General features: G+C 38.1%; 1 protein-coding gene across 1 annotated transcript in view; it reads left to right on the top strand.

Moving 5' to 3' along the window:
- The window catches only part of BDP1 (B double prime 1, subunit of RNA polymerase III transcription initiation factor IIIB), a 49,751-nt gene extending 27,252 nt beyond the window's left edge, over window positions 1–22,499 (top strand). Inside the window, exons 24-42 of the mRNA XM_062604473.1 lie at window positions 248–467; window positions 925–1,109; window positions 3,939–4,155; window positions 5,186–5,400; window positions 6,372–6,762; window positions 7,891–7,989; window positions 8,293–8,329; window positions 10,634–10,717; window positions 11,340–11,562; window positions 12,501–12,658; window positions 12,850–12,991; window positions 13,549–13,744; window positions 14,598–14,658; window positions 16,185–16,374; window positions 17,800–17,965; window positions 18,869–18,911; window positions 19,792–20,086; window positions 21,319–21,559; window positions 21,916–22,499. Coding sequence (XP_062460457.1) covers window positions 248–467; window positions 925–1,109; window positions 3,939–4,155; window positions 5,186–5,400; window positions 6,372–6,762; window positions 7,891–7,989; window positions 8,293–8,329; window positions 10,634–10,717; window positions 11,340–11,562; window positions 12,501–12,658; window positions 12,850–12,991; window positions 13,549–13,744; window positions 14,598–14,658; window positions 16,185–16,374; window positions 17,800–17,965; window positions 18,869–18,911; window positions 19,792–20,086; window positions 21,319–21,559; window positions 21,916–22,044 — 3,292 coding nt within the window. The 3' untranslated portion in view covers window positions 22,045–22,499. The remainder of the gene's footprint in view (window positions 1–247; window positions 468–924; window positions 1,110–3,938; window positions 4,156–5,185; window positions 5,401–6,371; window positions 6,763–7,890; window positions 7,990–8,292; window positions 8,330–10,633; window positions 10,718–11,339; window positions 11,563–12,500; window positions 12,659–12,849; window positions 12,992–13,548; window positions 13,745–14,597; window positions 14,659–16,184; window positions 16,375–17,799; window positions 17,966–18,868; window positions 18,912–19,791; window positions 20,087–21,318; window positions 21,560–21,915) is intronic.
- The last annotated feature ends 638 nt before the right edge of the window (window positions 22,500–23,137 follow it).

A 23,137-nucleotide genomic window follows, 5' to 3' on the forward strand; every position in this document is an offset into this window, starting at 1 on the left:
AAAAATGCCTTGACAAAGAAATCCTTTTATTCATCCTTGCATGTTAATGATAAATGCCCAAAATAATAAGTATGCATTTGAAAAGGTAATTGTCTCAATTTTAAACAAAACAGTGTATCAGTTTCTAACCCTTTTGTATAACTGTTGATTCAAACTTAATCAGTTCAGAATTGGTTTTGTCCTCTCCCAGCCAAAGTCAAGTGACATAATTTTGGTTTGGTTTGTTTATTTGCTTTAAATTCACTAGTGCTGAAAATTCCACTTCTCAAGAAGGCAAGCTGGGTGCTCTGGGATCAGGACAACTCATAAGGAAAACATTTCCAAGAATTAGACCGAACCTAAAAAGATCTTATAGGGAAAAAGAATCTCCAGTGACACAAACCCTTGCTGCTCCAGTTGAGGAAGAAGCAAATAAAGGAGAAAATCTGCCTGTGGCAGAAGAATCTGAGGAACCTCCTTCCTCAAAAGTGAGAATCATTTCAGATATTTCTGACTATGCTTTCTGATGATTGGTTCTGCACCAGCTGTTTGTAGGACATCCGAGTAAGCTGTTTAAGTGCATAAATTCATTTTGGACTAGTAAGAATACATGCTTGTTTAATATTTGCACTCTAATATGAAGTCTTCTAAAATTCTGTTAGTAACACATTGGTAATATGTGTATTTCTGTTACCAAATCTGAAAGATCTCACTTAAAATTTGAAATTTCAGTCATGTTCATGATACATGAGGTTACCTGCATGTCATATTTCTGTTGCTGGGTTTCTTCTGAGCTCCTTGGTTGTTGCTCATGGAAGTTTTCAAGTGAAATTTTGGCTCAGGTTGAGGTCTTGATCATAACTTGCAATGCTTTATTTTACGGGTGATATATATTGTGCTAATTCTGGGGTTTTTTTTATTTGTTTGTTCCCCCTCAACTCAAAGGATGACATGGAAGTACTGCTGTCTGTGGGGAGTTTGCCCAAGAATAGCAATCTAGACATAAATCTTAAAAGTAGGAAGTCAGAAACACTCTGTTCCTCTAAAATGCCACCTAACTGCCACAATAAGGCAGAACAAGAACAGCTATCTGAAGATACAATAGGAAGCATTCAGGATACCTCAGAAAGGTAAAGTTTCTTGTTGGCAAAATACACAAAAGTTTTTAAAGAGCTTTTTTTCTTTATTTGTCCAGTTGTTTTCATTCAGCGTTTGCTTTTTGAAGTGTTAGATTCTGAGCTGCACTAGATAACACCATGAAGGTCACTAGGTGGCATCCTTAGGTAATACAAGAGTTTTTAACAGACTTCTTTTCAAGGTTGTTTTCCTTTTTAGAAGGTACTTTGCAGGAGAGCGTAGAAGCAAATAATCACAGTTTAGCTGCCTGGATTTCTCAGACAGGGTACAGTTCTTAGGGTACAATGAACTAGAAATGTGGACTGTTGAAAGAAAGACTGAGCAGTGCATTTTGCAATCACTTCTACTGCCAAGTGGTAGGTAGAATAACATGAAATAGGCTTGCTGTTTAAGATGTATTCTAAGTCTTCACTTTATCTTTCCAGCAGGAGAAATTCATGCAAAAATGTGCAGGGTCCTGGTTCTTTGGTCAAGGGAATACTTTTTATGTACGTGCAATACGAGGCAAATAGTGCCATTTAGATGTAACAGTTCTGGATTATAAGCTACATTTTGTTCAATCTTAACAGATACAGAGCATCCTCAACTCAATTTACTTTTGCTATTTTCTGAAATTAGCTTCCCGTTTCTATCTGTCTCTGAGCCTCTGTGTAAAATCTCTTCCATAACTTGCACTGAAATCATACCTAAGAGTCTTTGTGCTAACAAGAAAAGGGCCTTGCCGTACAGTCCTCATGGCTCCTGTGATGGCAGAATTAAACAGAATGGTTGAGATTGGAAGTGTTCTCTAGACATTACCTGCTCACACAGGGCCATCTACAGCTGGTTGCCCAATACCCTGCCCAAATGCCTTTTGATTATTGCCAAAGACGGAGACTCCACAGTCTCTCTGGGTAACTGTGCCAGTGCTCAATTACAGTGGAAAGGTATTTTCTGATGTTCGGAAGGATCCTCTTGTGTTTCAGTTTGTGCCCGTTGCCTCTGGTCCTGTCACTGCGCACCACTGAAAGAGCCCAGCTCCGTCCTCTCTGCGCCCTCCATTTAGGTTTTAACATAGCTATTGAAGAGATCCCCCTGAGCCTTCTCCATCTCCAGGCTGAACTGTCCCCACTCTTTCAGTTTTTCATCACGGGAGAGATGCTTCAGGCCCTTCAGCATCTTTATGGCCCTTCGACAGGTCATCTCTAGTATTTCCATGCCTCATACCAGGGAGCCTAGAACTGGTCAAAGTAGTGCAGATGTGGCCTCATCAGCACTGCATGTGGGGTAAGGATCATCTACCTCAGTCTGCTGGCAATGCTTCTCCTAATGCAGCCCAGGATACCATTAGTCTCCTTTGTAACCAGGGCACATTATTGGCTCACGTTCAATTTGGTGTGCACCTGGGCTCCTGGGTTTCTTCTCTACCCTGCTGCTTTTCATCTGGGTGGCCCCCAGCATGTCCTGGTGCCTGGGGTTGTTCCTCCCCAGGTGCCGACTGTGCATTTCTCCTTGTTGAACTACAAGAGATTCTTGTCAGCCCATTTCTCCAGCCTCTCTGTGTCCTTCTGGATGGCAGCACAACCTTCTGGTGTATCAGCAACTACTCCCAGTTCTATATAATCTGCAAATTTGCTGGGGGTATGCTCTGCCCCATCAATTATATCATTAATGAAGATACTAAACAGGATAGGGATTGGACACAGCATTGACCCATAGGGTACACTCTTAGTTACTGGTCTCTAACTAGCCTGTGGGCCACTGATCACAAACCTCTAAGATGAGCCATTCAGTCAGTTTCAGTGCACCCCCTTGTCTGCTGCAGCCCAGAATGGGATGCATCCAGCCCATACTTTTTCATGTCGCTGTCCTGGGTTCAGCTTCAGGAGTTACTTTCCTCCTTCTTAGTAGCTGGTGCAGTGCTGTGTTTTTGACTTTAGCCTGACGACAAGGCTGATAACACTGATGTTTCTAGTTGTTGCTAAGTAATGCTTACTCCGATCAAGGACTTTTTAGTATCTCATGCTCTGCCAGTGAGGAGAGACTCAAAAAGCCAGGAGGAAGCAGGGACAGGACACTTGACCCAAAGTAGCCAAAGGGGTATTCCATACCACAGCACATCAGTATATAAACTGATGGCTGCTTGGATGGGGCTGGGTATCCGTCAGTGGGTAGTAAGCAATTGTACTGCTCACTGCCACTGCTGGTTATTGTTTTCCTTTTCCCCTTTCAGTTATATATTCTCTCCCCTTGTTATTTCCCATTATAATTATTGGTAGTAGTAGTTTTCTTCCTTCATCTATTGAGCCAGTCATTTAATCATTAAAGGTTATCAGGTTGGTTAAGCATGTTTTTCCTATTGTAAATCCATGCTGACTATTCTTAAGTGACCTTCTCGGGTTTTGTGTCAAAGTGATTTCCAGGATTAGTTGTTCCATCACTTTCCCAGGGACTGATCTGTATCCTCCTGATTGCCCTTTCCTGAGATGAGAGTTTAAAAGCCCAAGATTTCTGTCTTGCTGCTCTGAATGTGCTTGAGCAGATGTAAGAATTTAATCCTGTTTAAAAGTGGTAGTACAAATTCTTAATGTTGTTTTGCTTCAAAAAGGATTTTCCAAAAATAATCAGAAAGGCCCAGTACTGTAGAAAATCAAGTTACCTGCTTTTCACATTGTTTTTTTTCTTCCCTTTTTTTTTTCTTCACCAACTAAACAAATGAAAGTTGTAAAAATGAACCTGAGTTCATTTTTAGGTGGAAGTACTAATATTTGGTAGCAAGCCAGGCTTGTAGAGTGTATGTTTTGTAGTTCCTGAGAAGCAGAATTTGAAAAATATTTTTGTAGGTCCAGCAATAAACCAAGTTCTGGAGAAGAAAGTAAACAGAGCGATGCAAAACCGTTGCGTCAAGTGAATGAATCCCTTTGGCGCTCAAGGCCAAACCTAACGAGTGTTACTAGAAAAAGGGGTTATCCTGAAGAAAGTGAAAACAGAGAAGAGGACAACTCTGATAACAGAAATGCAGAAGAGTGTTTGGTGTTAGAAGAACCAAGTGTGTCAGTGGTAAGTGTTGATCTTGTGTTTTGAGCCAATTTATCCCTCAGTTCTTGTGTTTAAGTTCTAAGAACCATAGGCGGTGCAGAAATCCAGTGTATGACTGCGAAAGTTTAATACGATCCTTTTTTTTTTTGTTTGTTTTTAATTCACTATTGGAAATGATGCTGAATAAATGGACATAGAATCTGAAAAACTGTGAAAACATTTAATGTATGCTGTTGTCCTCAGTTTTACAGTTCATATAGTCAGAAGTCTGCATTATCATAAATACATGCCCACACTGTTACCAGTTAATTTAATATCTGTTATTAATTGAACCATGGAAATTAAGGCAGCTCTCTAACATGAGATACTACGTAAAATCCATATATTTACAAGTTGAAGTGTATGTGAACAAAGTTCAGATCTTCTGCTTAAATTTGCTCAAGAGGTCTAACCTAGCCAAATTAGTTGCTTCTTTGTCTAACGTTGCAGTACTTGGATCAAGTTTATCTGGTGTTCCTTATTTTCTAGATGGATGACTAAAATCTTACAGTTAACATAATATTTTAGCCCAGTAGCCATAATTGGCAGGGCTGTGCCTGCTGATGATTTTTATATAGTGGGATATGTTTCTGTATGTGTGTTTTGATTAGTATTTAAATGCCATTCTGTAAACTGTTGTAGTTTCTTCATCCTAATTTGTTCCTAGGGCAGAAAATACTTTTTTCTTTCCTTCAGATTTTTCTTTAATAGGTAGTTTTAGAAAATTATTATTCTTTCCAGCTTCTGAAGAGTTGCTGCTCTTAATAAGCTGAGCATGTCCTTGATCTGTTAGCAAACCACAGCACTGGCATTATAGATAGTAGCATCTAATGATGCTTCTGCTATAGAACCCAAAATTCTAGAAGATGGGGAAAAATGTCCTAAGCTGTCAGAGATGACAGCTGGACACGTTTTCAAGAACCTTAAATTTATTTGTTTTAATCTTTTTGGCCTCAAAAACAGTTTAAAAAGTTTGGCACTTAATATGGCAGTAATTGTCTCCTCCATTCAGCTAAAATCTAGTAACATAGTGGAAGCTGCATCCTTCTCAGAGACTACAAGAAAACATGATTTTACACACTCTGCTGGAGAAGCATCTTGTAAGAGAATGAGGCTGGATGGTAGACTCCAGTCTCGAAAGATATCATCAGAGAATGAGAGTCAAGTAGAACAAGAAGATTCTCAGCTTTCTGCCTCAAGAGAAAAAAAATCAGACAATCTCACAAGGTAAAACAACTAATTTTTGCTTGTAAGCTCTATTTAGTGGTTTTGGCTTTTGTTTTCAAAATGTAATTATTAGCCATTATTTTGCATAGTGTTCCATGAGTGCATGCAGGATGTCAGTCACTGTCTTTCATCTGAGGTCTACCAGATGCATGCAGGTTTCTCTCTGTCTCTTACCCTGCTTGCACTCTTGCAAAATGGGCTCAGCCAGCACTCCTGCCAGCCCATCCCAGGTTCACCTGTGGTTTCAACAGAAATTACTGATTTTAAAGGGGAAGACATTGTAGTACTAGTGCTGGGGGCACAGGGATTGTGGGATTAATCTAAACAAAGTCTGTGGAAATGTCCTCTGCTGCTATTTGTTTTCTCTCCACAACAGTTTACAAAGGAGGATGTTGTTTTGGGGGATGTTTGGAATTACTTTTGGTACTCGAAGTGGTGGTGCTCATCATTTGGAGGAGGGAAACGGCAACTGATGAGGGAAGAGATTGCTGTCTGAGAAACTGGAGCAGATAATTAGTTATCTAACAGTTCTTGTTTCTAGATATTAGTGTGATCAGCTGAAGTGTGACAGTTTGGGGCTCCTAATACAGCTTTAGCAAAAGAGAACTGGAAACGTTCACATGAGATAAAAAGCATTTGACTTACACATCCCACAAAATAAAAATGAATTCATGCTTTTCTAATCAAAGAATTCTGTATCTTGTAAATTTAATTGTGCAGCTTTCCAAAGCTCTGAAACTGCTTCATACAGATTGATAATCAGTATTTTTTGCATACATGAAGAAATTAGGATTTCTGATTAAATAGTACGTGAATGCATTTTTGTCATTTTACATTAGGAAGTAAATAGATTGTATTGTTGGTCACGGTGGTCCCTTTTTATTCATTGAGTTTGTTTTTATTTATAGTATCCCTTTGTTTGGAATGTGTTGGACGTTGTTTTTTAAACATGCTTTTGTCCTTTACTTTAGAAGGCAGTCCAGGAGGCCATCAAAACAGATAGTGCTGCCAAAACATATCTCTGAGCTAAGAACTGCTGCCTCTCCTTCCTCTGAATGTGAGGCTGATTGCAGTGAGAAGGGGAATCAAAGGCAAGATGTTAAACTGCGTGTTACTAGAGGCAAAAGTTTGAAAACTGTGCATAGAAAGAAATCTGGGAAGGAGCACAAAAGTTCAAAGATAACCTTGGTGACCCTCCGGGCTTCTCAAGAAGAGGAGGAGGAGGAGGCAGATGACTTTGAGCCTGATGATGAAGATGAATGCTTTGCACCAGAAGAAGTAAACAAAGCTCCAGCGTTTGTTCCTAAAGGTCTTCGATCTCCAAAACCTATTCCTGTTCAGATACAGGAAACCATGGACGAGGTATCATGTAGCTGTGTTCTGCATATGTACTTTTGTTTCGCTTGTTTAAAAAGCTTTTGTTCTAATACAATCTCATAAAAATTGGGGTTTATCCCAGTTTAGTTCAAGTTGTTAATAATGGCAATGAGTAGCAAGGATGTTACCTAGCACATGGTTTTGAACAGAATACTGCATCAGTCTGAGGTCCAGTTTTTGAAAGTTACGTGTTTTTATTCTTTGTGAACAATTTGCAGAGTTGGAAACTTTAAGCCTAGAATGCAGGCCCATGTTTTAATTATGCTGTTAGACTAGAATAGAACTCAAGATTGTTAGACTCTAGAAAGACTTGGTATCACATCTACTAAGACCAGTCACTAGAGAGGAACTGGCATACTTCTTGTTATTGGGGAATTATTGAAGTCTGGAACTCTGTTCAAGTCCCTTGAAAGGGATTGCATTCAGAGGTTTATGTTTGTATACTCTTTTTCCCTGTCTTTGCATTTTTTGGCCCTTCTGGCCTGTCTTATCTCAGTGACGTGTCTTCTTTGACAGCTTTTTTGTTTGTTTTTTTTTTTTCTTTTTGCTTTCTCCAAATCTGTTTATCTGACCAGCTCATGCCTCAGGTTTTCATCACTACTTTTCACCCACTCCAGTTCTTTTTGCTTACAAGAGGAAGAGTCATCTTCCTCTCTCATTGAAATCTTGATTATTTTTTTTTTTATCTTTGTCTAGTGAATTTATCACACTGTTTCTTTCTCCTGATGAAAGAGTAAAAAAATTTAAAGCTCAGTGAAAGGGTGACTCTAGAACAGTAATGGACAGCAAAGTTCCTGCACAGAAAGTTTTGCTGAATCCCTTCATTTCAGAGATGGGGAATATGTATCACATATGTTTCCTGATTGAACACATAGGAGCCATGAGTTCTAGTAAGGCAGGAATATGGTTAGATACCTGAGGACTCAGCTGTTGTCAAGTTTAAATGCTGATTTCTTAAATCAGGAAGTGTGTAGTGTAAGACTTGATTTTTGGGAAGGATCCCACTAAATGTTTAAGATGTACTAATTATATGTAGTTTATAAAAAAAACTTGCATTTGACAGATTTTCTTTTGGGGCTGAGGAACTGAAATATTTTTTAATTGTTTTTACAGCTGGAAATACCTGTGAATATACCAGATGTGCAGGTGGCTCCTGATGCTGAAAGTCTCTCTCATGCATCTGTCAATCAAGTGGTACAGAGGGAGGAAAAAGTAAGCATGTCAATGGCAGTAAGAATGTTTTTGTTGTTGTTTTGTAGAACGTAAAAGTGCCTGTGCCTGATTGCCATCTCTGCTTGTAACAGTATAGCTTAATAGACTCTTGCCTGTCCTGTACAGATACAAGGACACGGCTTTGGAAAAACTATGTAAGTGAATATTGTTAGCCTTTAAAATACCCGTTCAAAGCCAGGATAAACTTTGGACAGAATTTACCTGTAATTTAAGTGTGTAATTGAGTTAAAATTGTGCATTCATCTTATCTAGAACTTTGATACTGTTTTTCTTTTATTTAAGGAAACAACCATACATGAAAATCCAGGGGTGGACAAAGGTAGATATGAAACAATATTGTTAATATCTTTCCCATTAACTTGTTACCAATATGTAGTTATTCTTGCTGAAAGTTTTCAGGTTTATATATCTTATTTAAAAAAAAACCTGCTTGTGAGATACTACATATTTTTACGTTTTGGAGAAGATTTAAACTATTTTCTTACTGTTCTCTGTCAAGCAGGGGGACCAAGTGTTGCCAAGTTGTGTTTCCTAGGGTCAGAATTACCTTTTGTGTATCCCGTCTACCTCTTTCCTGTGCTGTGGTAGTTGTCCACAAGTTGCTTACTTGCCACTTGCTTGATGTGTGACTGAGACAAAGATTGGGCAGATTTGTAGCTTTGTCGTCTCTATGGTCTCTGACCTTAATATCCTGAATCTGTAAAATAGCATGAAGACTGTGATATCTGTGATCACAGTCTTCCAGAAGCGAATATTCTTTCCATGTGGGATTTTACAAACTCTTATGGATCTGTTGATTTTTAGAATAGCTTTCACATTTTAAATACATTCTCAATACATCTTGCTAGATTCCACTGGAGATTGAGTGTACCTAGTGTCTTACTTGAAGGAGGGGAAGCCTACTTTGTTCTTTCAATTTATTTCAGTACAATAGCTGTAGAGGATGGAAATGTCTTTTTGAATATGCCCAGTTAGCGGTAGGCAAACAGATGTACTCTGGATAGTGAATTAGGAACTGGGAGTCTAAACTGGGATATGGATCAACACCATAGGTTAAGGATTTCTCTGATTAAGCTGTTGCTGATTCCCACCCAGCTGCTTTCCACTCCTTTTCCTTAGCAGGATGAGGGGAGAAAAATAAAACGAAAAATCTCCTGGGTTGAGATAAAGACATGAAGACCACTTACCAAAATGACTCAACTTGGGAAAAACTAATTTAATCTGTTGCCAAACAGAATAGGATGGTGAGAAACAGATCAAAACTGAAAAGCAGCATTCTCTTCCTGCCGTCTTAGGCTTAACTTCACACCTTCATTTCCCATTTTTCTGCCTCTTTTCCCCCAAGAAGTGCAGGGCAAAGGGGAATGAGGTTTACGGTCAGTTCCTAACAATCTCTGCTGCTTCTGCCTCCTCAGGCTCTTTGTCTACTCCAGTGTGGGGTCCTTGCTACAGGGTAGAGGCCTTCAGGATAAGTCTGCTCCATCATGGGTCCTCTGTGGAGTACAGTTGCTTCGGGGAATAGCTACCTGTTCCATCAAGGTCTCCTCCACAGATTGCAGGAGGATCTCTGCTCCCACACATGGGAGTACCCCCTCTGCCTCCTTCCTTATTGTCCTGGGTTCAGTTTTAACGGTTATTTTTCTCCTTCCTATTAGCTGGCACAAGGCTGTATTTTGGCTTCAGTCTGAGAACAATGCTGGTAACACACCAGTGTTTTAGTTATTGCTGAGCAGCACTTACCCTGATCAAGGACTTTTCAGTCTCGTGCTCTGCTAGTGAGGAGGAGCACAAGAAGCCAGGAGGGAGCAGAGACAGGACCCCTGACCCAGAGTAGCCAAAGGGGTATTCCATACCACAGCATGTCATGCCCAGTATATAAACTGGGGGAGTCACTCAGAAGGCCCAGATCGCTGCTTGGATTGGGTCAGTGGGTGGTGAGCAATTGCATTGTGCATCACATTATTATGGTATTTTTTCCCTTCCCTTTTTAATTTTATATTCCCTCCCCTTGTTATTTCCCTTATTATCAGTAGTAGCAGTAGTAGTTTCATATTTTACTTTAATTACTGGCCTGTGCTTATCTCAACCCATGGGTTTTACATTCTTTCATTTCTCCTTCCCATCCTGCCTGGCGGGAAGGGAGAAGGAGGGGGGGTTGTGAGTGAGTGGCTGCATGGTGCTGAGTTACCTCCTGGGCTTAAACCACAAGACTTATTCAGGGCTGTTTCTGACACTTTCCCCCTCACTTTTCATTGCTGTGCGACGTTTTCCCCTTTCTGAAATGTGTTCCCCAAATGTGCCACTGTCTTGGCTGGCAGGCTTGGTTGTGTCTTACGATGGAGTCAGTTTGAACCAGCTGTGTCCAGAGCAGCCCCCATGCTGTCAACACCTTACCATGTGTACCCAGTACACCATTAAAAGGAATAATGCTGCTGATCAGGTTTTTTACAGTAATTCTAATTTAGTGGATGAGAAGTGCTGTCTCCTTCCAAGCATCTTGATCCATGAAAGGCAACAATTCAAAAAAATGCATTCTTCAGTATATTGATGGTGACATCAAACAGATAAGTGGATTTATGGTTAATGTGCTTGTGAGTTTTAACATGTATGAACAACTTTGCAGGTATTAATGATGGAAGCACTGAAGCTGCTATGACTTTACTTGCAATGGGTGATCCAATGTTCCAGTTAAAAGCGAGCACTGAAGGTATGATTTGATTTATGGTACAGACCCTTGCTTGAACTTTTGAGTCCACCTAAGAAGGGACAGAGCAGTGACTGTGTAGCTCTTCCGTGTGTTGCTGCATAGCAAGGTCAAGAGGCTTTTAGCCCTGCTAAAATGTAATGCATATTGAGACTAGGCAACGCAGTTTGGCTAGAAAAAGTAAGGCACCTTGCTGGAAAAGTGTTTCTGAGACCTGGTTTAGGAAAAACATGTTTGAATTAAGCTGGTCATGCAAACTGGACAAAAGAAAGGAATCAGGCTTCAATGACCATACCTGTCAGTCATCTTTTCAGGCCTTTAACCTGAAAGATAGCTTATTCTGGCTAACTAGCTACAACCGGAAATTACCTTAGTCTCTTCTTTTTGTATAGTCTTCTAATTAGAATTGATCTGCTTTCATTGCTTGAATGCTAGTTTCTGCCTTATTACTGTCAAAAGTGTGGCTTTAGGACTGAATTTACCTGGGATTTGAATTTGCATCTTTGGAGAATGCAGACTTTGTTAAACAAGATTTGATGTTCAGTAACTGTGAAACAGCTTTATGTATTGCCAAACCTGAGTCTTTTAAATTATGCTTTTCTATTCTGTTTCTTGTTCTAACCAGAACGAACACACGTGTTACCCACTCAAGATGAGTTGTATGTGGGCAGTAGCTCTGCCTGCGCCAGACAAGATAGAATTTCCAGTCAGCATTTACTTTCTTCGGACACTTCTACCAAGGAGTTGGTCCCTTCTGAGGATGAAAGCAACATTAATGTAGAGAATCAGAGAACTGGCACAAGAACAGATGTCAAAGAATATTTTGAGAAAAATTCCACAGATACCAGGTTAAATTACTACTTATTTTCTTTAGGGAGAGAAGTCTTCTGACATTGCTTACTTCTGCTAGGTTTATTTTCATTGAATTGCAAACAGCCTTGCTTTAGCAAAGGTTTCTCAGTTTATATAATTCAGTATGTAACCTGAAAAACCCTTCTTGTCTCTTTCTTACGACTTTTGTGAGACATTGGTATACAACTTTGGGGAGGTAGAGCTTGTTCTTTACTCCTGAAGTTAAGTTTACCATGGTGGGGAGAAAATAATATTCAGACTTAGTTGGTATGGATCACTGTTAATTACCAAGCTCATTTTCCTAAAGTACAGCTAATCAGGCCAAGGGAAATTGCTTATGTGTCACTGCTGCTGTGGGATGTTTATGAAAGATTTGGTGCAGAGATGGCAAGGAACTGGTTCATCTTCTATCATTATGGGGGGTTTAATGCTTTTGTTTAACTTTGCTCAAGCATTTGTGAATGTTGAATCAGGTTGATGGAACGTCTTTTCAGAAAAAACATCTCCTGGTGATCATGTACTATTTAAAAGACTGTTTAACTTGTTGGTTGGTGTGACAAACTATCAGAATATGCACCTCTGAAAATTATAATCAAAGATAAATTATTTTAAGTCCAGTGGTTCTTTTATTATGTTATTTTTATTATGTTCTTTTATTATGTTATTGGTGTTACATTTCTGATCCTTTCATGTTTTTTAAATATCTCAATTACTTTTTTTTCTCTGTAGATGGGAATATCCTAGTTCACAATATACCTGACTTTTCCAGTTCCCAGATACTCTTCCTTTTTTATTTTGCCGAATAGTCTTCTGTCTCCTCTGCAGCCTGTATTTCAGCTCTTCATTGTCTTATCTACTCCATCTCTCTTATCTCTTCTCTGCACTGTCAAAAATCAAGAACTGTACTGATGATGTTTTTCCTTTTTACTTAAAGTGATAGCTCTTTGCCTACGTTGAATAGTTTGAGACTGACAAGAGGTGGGCTTTCGGAGCCTGAGCCAGCCTTTGGAGTATCGATGTCCAATGACAACATAATTCAGAAGTCACTTACTACAAATATACTTGTGGAACAACCAGAGCAAATTCAAAGTGGTAAGCCTACTTTTTATCCTGGGGTTAATAATTTTGTAGTGTGTTTATATATATGCATCTATATATATACACATTTTAATATACAAAAGCTTATATATAAAAATATAAATGTAGATATATGCACATATATGTATACACACACACACACAAAAAAAAATACTAACTGAATTTTCATCCTTATGTATCTTAAGAGTCTACAACCCTGAGAGGTACTGCAGAAATGCAGAAGGTGGAACTAGAACAGGTCAGACCAGCTGCAGGTGATTCTCCAATTTTTCATGACTTTGCAACTCAAAGTATGGAACTTAACAAGAAAGCAGACAAAATTGAGAGGTAGGAAGAATCATCAGTAGATATTGGCTTTATTCCTGAAGTCTCTTAAAAATATGCAGCTGAAGTGCATATATATTATGTGTCTGTTATGGAAACTATGCTTACATATATTGTGTGTGTTTATGCACTTAAATGTGCAGGTTAGACTGTTAAGGTTTTCTCTCTTGTCTTACAGATCTTAGAGGCAAAAACATTAACTTCTGTTTGCTGTTTCAGAACTTAGTAATCAGTTTGCTGCTTGATTGTCTCCCATGAAACTGCCTCTGAAAGGAAATGTTAAGGAGTTGATCAATTTAGAAATGTTAATCAGCTTGTAAGACTTCCTGCTTGGTCATGCTTTTCCTAATAAGATCTGAATTAGTGATGTTAGGGAGGCTTTTTTCTGAAATAGTGTATTTAGACTTGTTTGAGCATTACGCGTTCTCATCAGTAGAATGATCTAATATTTAAACAGGTGACCTGTTTCTCTGTAACTGCATGAGCTTCATGTTAAATATGTAATTGTACAGAATTTAGCCCATGCACAGACCATCTCATACTGATTTCAAATTAACTAGATACATACCTTACAGAATAGAAAAAGAGATGAGAGATGCTCATGGAAAATCAGAAGAATTAAGAACTACATCACCAACACCTGAAAAATCTCACCTTGGACTAGAGGATTATCCAAATCAGAGTTCTGTGGATGGACTTCCTGAGCAAAATCCTTATCTTTCTGAGCACAACATGTGCACAATTAACTTTCCTCAGGTAAAGAACTCCATTTAATTACAGTCTAGAACTGTCCAGTTTCTTGAAATCCTGTAGAGGAAGAGGTTTTCCATGAAAATGTACTATCTGATTTTAAAGACCTGGTACATTTTGAAGACAGCTGGTGAATTAAACTTTTTTTTTTTTTACAGAGGCATAACCAAACTTAATTTTTTGGACAACGTTAATCTTTGCAAGCCTCACTTTATAGCTTTTCAGCAATAAGTGATAAATAAATGCTAGTAAATTTTGGGGCAGTTTTTTAAAGAGTTTTGATGGAAGAAGTTACTTAGGACTTTCATTCATTCAGTGCAGCCTGTTGATGTGTCAAGGTGATCTTATGGTAGAACAATGTACAAGAATGATTTGGGTCTTACGGGACTGGCAGAGAGTGTGAGAAGAGGCTACTTGCAGTAGAGTATACCTGGATTTAGCAAAGGTATATGCCATAAAAAGGAAGGGATGGATGAGTTGCAGAGCTTGGTGTTTTTCTTCTGCACTCAGTGGTTTTGTAATGATTGGTGGCATCTGTTTTCTGAGTGCCACTGAGCAATTTATCGTGTGAGTCATCTCTGACAGAGTTGTGCTGTAGGAAGTATAAATTTATTTTGACAAACTATCAATACAGACAATGAGCTGCATATAAATTTTTATGTTGCCCAAGTGTCTCTTGTCCTTGTAAGGCTAATATCTTCAACCTACCATAGCTAGAAGTAAAAACTGACAAATGTAATTATGATGATGTCATTAGATATTTTGGCTCTTCAGCATTTGACATGCTTTGTTTCTTTCCTGTTCTCTAGAGTTATTTCTCAGATTTATTAACATTTTATTTCAACTGTGTTATTTCTAGAATAAAGCTTGTGCTCAGGATGATCAACAGCAATGGATAAGCAGAACAGAAGAGACTTCAGGTATAATGTGCCAATATTCTAAGTTAGCAGAAGCCCACAGTGGTGTATCTTGTGGTTACACAAAGAAGAAAAAAAACAAAAACAAAACCAGAAACATTCTCATTTACATGATTGAAAACTTTATTTCATTAACAAAAACAGTGACCCACAGTCCAGTGCATTCCCCTCCTGAGCCTCTTACTAAATTTTGTTGATACAAACTGAATTTGTGAACTTTTTGAATAGCACTTCATTAAGTTTAAATATCAGTGAAAGAAAAACTTCTTGCTCTCTTCTCCCTGCTGTGAGCTCCTGCTGCTTAACTCATGCTAGGTTTAGGAGTTGTTAGAGGCTTTATGAGCCTCTGACTCACTTGTCCATCAAAAGGTGGATGTCACAGAGTGAGAGAACCTGTGTAGTTTTCCACTGGTTTAGTGAGCTGTAGACTTGTCAAGTGTCAGAGTTGTGTGAGTACAAGGGATGGACTGTGCAAGTATGGAGCAGGGGAGGAAGAAGAATTGGGGAAGAGAAAAGAAGATGGCAACCAGACTTTCCTCCTTTTAGCTGTAGTGAGTCAGCAGATTAATGCCTAACTGATTAGATGTGATGAAAGAAATGAAGGTGATGGCTTCTTTTCCCTAGATCAGATTGAAATGGAGCTGTTTCGGAACCAGTACTTGTCTGAGGTATGGGAAAATCACTGTGTCAAAAGCCCAGAACATGTACTTTACATAGAAACTGCAGTCTAAACTTTTAACTCCTGAGCATGTGTGAAAGATGGGGCTAATACTTCTTAGGTATCTATTGTTATGCTCTGTTACTGCAAGGATCTTGTGACAGAGCATCTTAAATCATTTTTAATTAGATGAAGAACCAAAGTTGAGTTGAGGTTGAAATAACAGCAGCTTTATGTCAAGAACAGAATCTGATTTAAGTAATGGTGCAGCACTGCTTTCTATCTTTTGAAAACTTTACAAATATTCTCACCTTAAATTCATTCTAATGGATGGCACTTGGCAGTTATCTTTTAATGTCCATCTGTTGACTAAATCATTTATAGTCTTCATTTATTAAATTCAAGACTATACTTCTCGGGTCCTCTTCTGCAAGCCTGAAGTAAGGGGAAAAAGCCTTTTGTTTACCATCAAAACAGCAGACTCCTGCCACTTAAAGAAGTAATGATACCTGGCAGTTGCAATTAAAGACAAAGGACCACTTGACCACCATTACACAAGTTTAATTAAACTGCAAATTGTTCTTTAATGCCAGAACATCCATTAAAAAAGATCCATTCCTACTAGGCATTGTTAATATTCTTCATTCTGAACAGTAATCAGGATTCCACTGCAATGAATAGGCTCCAGGGGGTGATGATGTGTATCTCATCTAAGAATTTTCTCAAGAATATCCTCACTGCCTTTTTCTGTGGAGAAATGAGTGCCTAAAACTTAATTACTCGGAGTAGGGCAGGCATGAAGAGAACAGTGTAATTTCAAACTTGAGTAACAGATGTTTATTATTTCTTTATTTCCCTGAAAAAATGATAGTAGTGAGCAATGATCATAGATATCCAGAGGAGGAACATACATTCATTTTAACGTTGGTGGAAATCCCAGCTGATTCAAAAGAGTTTGATGCGTCTGTTTTGCTGGAACAAACTTCAGAACCATTACTACCAGCCCCAATACTTATCAGCCCAATAAATCCAAGGAAAACAAGTGTGACTGAAGCGGAGAGGTAAATGCTTTATTCTTGAGTAAAGTGAAGTATTTTTTTGTGAACCTTGTTTGTTTCTTAAATGTGCATTACAGATTAGAACCTCTCAAAAGAAGAGAGGAAAAAGGAAATAATTTTGGCAGAGAAAAGGAAGTGGAAAGGGCTCCCATCAGATTTTAGAAAGATCCCACCAGTAGTTTGAAGTTAGTGTTTTAGTTAGCTGGGATTCTGGTGTCAATCTCAATTCTGATTTACCCTTTAGAGAAAGTCTTCCCTTTTAGCAAAAACCTTTTGTCCAGTCTGAATTGATTCTGCCATGGATACTTAGAATGAAAAGTAATTGAAATGAAATATCTAAGCATATTCACACTTTTATACTGTTGTAACAGTTTTGTAAAGTAGGTATTTATTAATTGCTCTTCCAGATTTTTAGTGTAGATTTTTAGTTTTTAATGTTCTAGAGAGCGTGATAAACCATGGACATAAATTCAGATACTCTCTTGAATTTGTGCCATGTTGAAAAAGCAAACAAATTAATTACTCAACCAGACAATAACTGGTTTGCAGAACTACAATAGAAAGGGTTTGATTTTTCTTTTGCAAGTAGTACTCCTCAATGCAATATAAAAAAATTGCAATTTCAGCATTACAGTTGAACTTAATCTCCCAGTCAGTTTGGGAGGGAAGAACCCAACATCAAGAGAAAAAGGCCTTCTGAAGAATAAGAAGTGTTGCAAAGTTGTAAAAAACACTATACCTTGCTGTGTAACATCAAATGTTGATGTCATTCCCTGAGTTATTAAAAGGGTATGTCTTTGGGTGAATGTTGGCTACACAATGAATTCTGGCAACACTATGAATTTAGGCTACAAAATGTTAAGAATTCTAACTCCTGTGGAACTACTGCTAGTAGACAGAATTGCTAATAGGCAGAGTTAGGGTATATCTTCTGTCTCACTGTTCCCTTCTGCTTTACCCTATCTCTCTAGTCTGCTGCTCCCCTAGATGACTTGCTGTCTTTTGAGACCATACTGGGGAGTGGAGGACAGTGTGGGAGCATGGGGGTAAAGATTCAACTGTATGTATAAATAATACTGTATTGTAGCATCTCCTAGGGCAGTTAATCACTTGTCTTATTTTTACATTTTATTGAAATATCAAGTACAATTCAAACAACACTTTCTAGAAGTAATTAGATTGAATTATGACTAGAAAAACTTAATTCTCTAAATCAACACAGAAAAATGTTTCTTGGTAGTAAACAGTACATTTGAAATTAGTATTAGATACAAAGCAAGAAAGAGTATCACACAGATCCATGTGTAATTTCCATACAGAAATGTTATGCAAAGTAAACTTGGGCTTTTGTACAGCCATAGTAATGACTTCTTATGTATACGGTATTGGATCTTCGACAACTCATGAATTTACTGCACCTTTAAACAGCAGTATGGAAACTGAACAACTAGAGAGTGCATCAGTAGAGCCTGTCCCAAATTTACAGACGACTCAGAAAAGGTCAGCTGCTGACCTTGAAGAGAATGACTTTCCTCCAGCCAAGAAAATTCTCTCTACTGTTGTAGTGGAAGATAACTTGGAAACCACTTACGAGGTGAGATCATAATTTGGTACATGAGTCTTTATGCAAAGTGTAGATGTATAAAATGTAATAGAGCATCTTAATTATGTTTTTTGTTTATTGGTGTCACTTGTGTAAACATGAGCTGCCTGTACAACGTAAAAAAAATCAGCACTCACAGATTACTTTGTATTTTGAACTTCACACCAGTTTGGGGGCTGTTAATATAGTATCTTTTTTTTTGGAGAATCTATAGGTTCTCAGGATTTATTATTAGACTTCCTAGTAGGCAAACTGGTTATGTGACTGTCTTGGTTCATTCACTACAGCCTTTCCAACAATGACACTGCAGGAGGTGGAACTCTGGATCTTTATAGAATGACTGGCAGACTGTCTGGGTTCACTGAACAATGTTGTGATTCCTCATGGTGTCTTGCTTCATGGAGACGTTAGATATATATTCCTGTCTTGTTTTTAACATCACAAGTATTAGTTTAAAAGAACGAGCTGCAAATAAAAACTAGGCAGCATGTTTCCAGCTTCCCTCTGTTCATTTAGAATATGCCCAAGCTTATAGCAGTGACTACCACTGCTTTTTGTGAGTAAGCTAAGATTGTGCAGTATATCTGGGTGAAGGAATGGGTGAAATTTCCCTGCATGATTCAGAGAGCTTTTCTGTGAGGGACTGGATAACAAGCCTTTTCGTTGATCTCTCATCTTTATATCCTTGCCTTGAATTGTTTGTTGTAACACCTTGAAAAGCCTGCTTAGGAAATGAGTTAAGTCATGAATGACACTGTACTGAAGATGTAGTCTTCTGTATCACTGCTGTTCTTAGAACTGTGCATGTGTGATATGGCTGTATCAGCTTTCATTTTCTCTTCTGTATTGAGGAAAAAAAGACAAATAACCTTTCTCTTTCTTTTTAAAATACAGACTTACTCAATTAAATCCACAAATGCTCCAGTGGTAACTTCAGGTAAGTATATTTAAACTTGTAAAGCAAAGTACAATGAATAGAAATGCTTAATACATCACAATTTAATGCTGTTACTGTGCTGAATTGCCCTGTCTGAGGCTATCTAACATGAAAATAGGAACAAGTTTACCCTAATACCACAATTCTGCGTTTTTTGCTATGAACTATGTGTGTTGGATTATATAATTGTTAATTTAATAATGGTTCTAAAAACATTTGTGTAGCTAGTCTGTGAAATTTGGGAGGCTTTGGGGGCTAAATGTATCTTCTCTTAAATTAATATTTCCACCTGTTGGAGGGCGCTAGTAAGCACAGGCATTAACTGATATTTTATCTCTACTAATTTTTTAACCACAATAATTCCTTTTTTATTTTATTTTGTCTTTTTTAAAAAATATGCGCAAAAACATAACTGTTTGAAAATCTTGTCTGCCTCTGAAGAATCGGAGAGAAAGCTGCAATGCTGACAATGCAGTCTTCAATGAGCCTGTGAAGGGTTTGGCAAAGTGCTTTTTGGCCCTGATAAAGACTTTAAGGTGTAATTGTAGAAACTTAAACAGCTAGATGACTTGACTAAGTCTAGTGGTATGCTGAAAAGGGTGGGTGTGTGCGTGTGGTGTAAAACCACGCTTCTACCAGCTTTTCCAGCTTTTTCCCCATAACATCTGTAAGATCTTACAAACTTTAAAAGTAGAGCATGAACTTTTAATCTTTAGTGGGGACTCAGAAAATAAAACTGCAAGAAAAAAATTAAAAAATTTGTCCCTTCTCTTGTAATGGTAAAAACCTTCTTAACATCACATGTGTCTTTTGGGTTGTTGTGTTATCCCTGAAGTTAAAGTAACAGGAGTCTTTAAATGACTCTCAACTACTTTTACAGGGAATCCTTTTCAAAAGACAGAGGCTTCAGCAAAAGAGAAAGTACCTGCCTCTGTGTTGGTGTCCAAATCTATGTCACCACTGGCTGACAGGAGCCACCTTGAGACTTTGGAGAACTTGGGGATAGCACCACTTGAGAATTCATCATCCAGAGAAAAAGAGGAAGTGGTGTCTAGATTGTCTTCTAACAGAAAAGCAGAAATAAGTGAACAAGGGAAGCAGGTGGAAGTGCATGAATCTGGACAGGTGGAACATACTGGAAGCCTAGCATCATCTTCAAAAACTCCATTAGTCAGGTATTTATGCAATGCTTTGTTGGCTATTTCTGTAAAAAGACCATTTTTCCATATTGAGGTTCATATCTTTTTTCCACTTAGTATTACAAGAAGGGCAGTACCGTTGTTTATGACGTATATGGCTAGTTACAGTATCTATCCTCCTCAGCAAATTAGAAAGGAACAAATAGTCCGCTTTGAAATTTGAATTATTTTAAGTGAGCAGATTGACCAAGGGACGCTACTGAAGTACGATATGTCTACTTTAGACACTGACAGATGCCTCTGGTGAGGCAGACATCAGTTGGCTATGATACAGATTTAGAATAATTGTTGTTTTCCTGAGCTGAGTCTAATGTTGTGATATATACACCCATCCACTTGTTTTGATTTTTGTCTTTCTGCCAATAACATTTGGTACTGGTATGGTTCTCAGCACACAGGATTTTTAGGACTAACTTAAGATGTATCATATCCCCAGAGGAGTTTCAGTCTTGACAGCTCAGAGAATACTCCTTTTGTTTAACCATCTGATTGTGGATGTTTTCAAAATATTTTTCTATGCTTAAGTGTTTTGAGTTCCTGCCTCTGTTGCTCACTGAAGTTGATTGTGGTGCTCTATTGGTTTCTTCTCATGCTGTTTACTCTTTCTTTATGCTTGTGTGAGAACCAAACCTGATTATTTGTACTGGGATTTCCACAGCAATTGGGATGACAATGCACTGACATCAGAATCCTTGCCTTTAAGTTTACTAAGTTGTAAACTTTTTTAACAACATAAAAAGCTGATATTCTGTGTACCTGTAAGTGTACTACTACTGGGTATGATGCTGGTAATGGGCTGCAGCAGACAGTCTGCTCTGGCCCCATCCTTGGGAATTGGGTTTCTTTTTCCATTGAATACATAAAGGATGCTCTTTTCTGTTTGTTTTTTGGGAGTATGTCTCAGTTCCTTTTGGAACTTCTTTCTGAAGATATGGTCGCTTGTTACAGGTTCTGCTTTAGTAGCAAATAGTACATTCCTGTTCTCAGGGATGGAGATTGTTGAGCGTCTCTGCAACACTTCCATAACATCTTGTGCCAGAATATTCTGTAATCCAAAAGCCTTTCTCAGAATGACTTTTCGGGGGGGGGGTCGTCTTGGATTTTTTCATAGATGTCAGAGGTGTGTGTTTCCTTTGTTATGAGTTGGACTCCTCTAATAATATACATATCTTACATTCTGACTATTTTATTTTCTTCTTTTTGAGCAGGCGTGGACGAAAACCATTGGGATTTTTATCATTAATTTGCACAAAAAGTGGTTCTGAGACCGCAGAAAATTCCAAAAGGAATAGAGGGAATATCCCAAAACCTCGGCTTGTGACTCCAAAGCGAAACCTAAAAAACCACACTCCATCTCCTAAGGATGACGGGGAATCTTGTTCTCTTCCCTCTACAAGCACATCCTCATCTGTGGAGTATGAGAATATAGCTGCTGATGCTGCAGTTATGGTATATGCTTACCTTTGAATGCCCTTGCATTTTTGAGATGTGAAGAACAGTGAATTAGTTATTTCAGGAGTGGGTAGGTGATATATAGTATTTGTGTTTTGAGATCCCTATCCTGGTGAATAAATCGTGACTTGTGCATGTGTTGGAAAAGGGAAGTGAGTTGGTTTTTTACTGCAGGTATGAATACGTGTTTCCTGTATTCAGTAAACACTGATTATTTTTTTTGTCTAACCTTTCTATCTAAATTGGAAGCTTGAGTGCATATATATATGTATATGTGTATATGTATATATATATATACATACACACATACACATGAACAGATTAAGACTGTTAACAACAGCTTTTTGTATTAGGTTCCAAGTAACAAGCCACCTGAGAAGCCACCCCTTTGTGCTAAAGATCAAGAGAAGGAGGAAGAACCAACCAGAATCTCTGAGTATTTTTTCAGTGACATCTTTATGGAAGTGGATGATTCAGAATAGTAAGTCCGCTTTATAAAAACCTAGGATCTGAGAGTGTAATGCAGCAAGAAAAGAGTATTTTTTTGAAGTTCTTATGTTGATTATGCCACACTTAATGTCAGCCAAGCTGTTTTTAATTCCATAAAGATGAAATGTATTTCTTCTGAAGCAACCTGGATACTTTTAAAATGTTGATATAATCTAAAACGTCTACATTGATGTCATTGTACCAGAGCAGCACCTACTAGCTTGTAGTTTCACTTTAGATGCTGATAATGGATGCAATGTGCAGTGAAAAAATGCTTAATTTTTGTGACAAGTATCCTTTTGAATTTTAATGCTAAAGCTTGTGGTACTGGCTGTACAAGTTCTTTACTTCTTTTTGTGAAGTATGTTAGTGTGTTAGAAGGAGGAATGAACTTTTTATCTGTAGGGTAATCTCTGTAGATAAAGATGCAAATACTGGAAGTAGCATAGTAAATTGGGTGATATGATTTAGCGTAAGGTGTCTCTGCCCACGGCAGGGGGGTTGGAACTAGATGATCTTAAGGTCTTTTCCAACCCTAACTGTTCTATGATTCTATGGTTCTGTGTTCAGCACTGCGGGTATTTTTATTAACATCTTCAAATGATGTATTTTTATAATTGTTTTTAATGACATGAATTGAAAGATCCTAACTGAAAAGCCAAATAGCTTTAGTTCTTTAAAAATTTATTGAGAATAACTGGAAAAACACAATTTATTAAAAATGCCATGCAGCATTAATCGTTGCGGCTGTCCTATTGGAGTGGGAGGAAGAGGTTAATGTTTCCTAATACAAATGCTAATTTTCTTCTAAATCTGAAAACAAGGGGATAAATACCATTTCTTTTCCTTGGTTTTATTTGTAGGTGTTTGTGTATCTGCTGACTTCCTTGGTTTCCCTTGTGCAAAGTAGTGCAAAGAGATAGGAGTTAAACCATGATTAGATAATGTGGTTGCTTTGAGCATTTGCTACTTTGAAGGAGTAGAATTTGGTTTTCTTCATGTTGGATGTCTGCTTGTGCTGTAACTCACTATAAAATGCTGATGCAGCTTTATGATTTTCTACTTGCTTCATCGAGAAGATTGTCG

The sequence above is a fragment of the Pezoporus occidentalis genome, unplaced genomic scaffold (genome assembly GCF_034315485.1).
Source record: "Pezoporus occidentalis ecotype Australia unplaced genomic scaffold, CSIRO_AGI_Poc_V1 ctg86, whole genome shotgun sequence".
Lineage (NCBI taxonomy): Eukaryota > Metazoa > Chordata > Aves > Psittaciformes > Psittacidae > Pezoporus > Pezoporus occidentalis.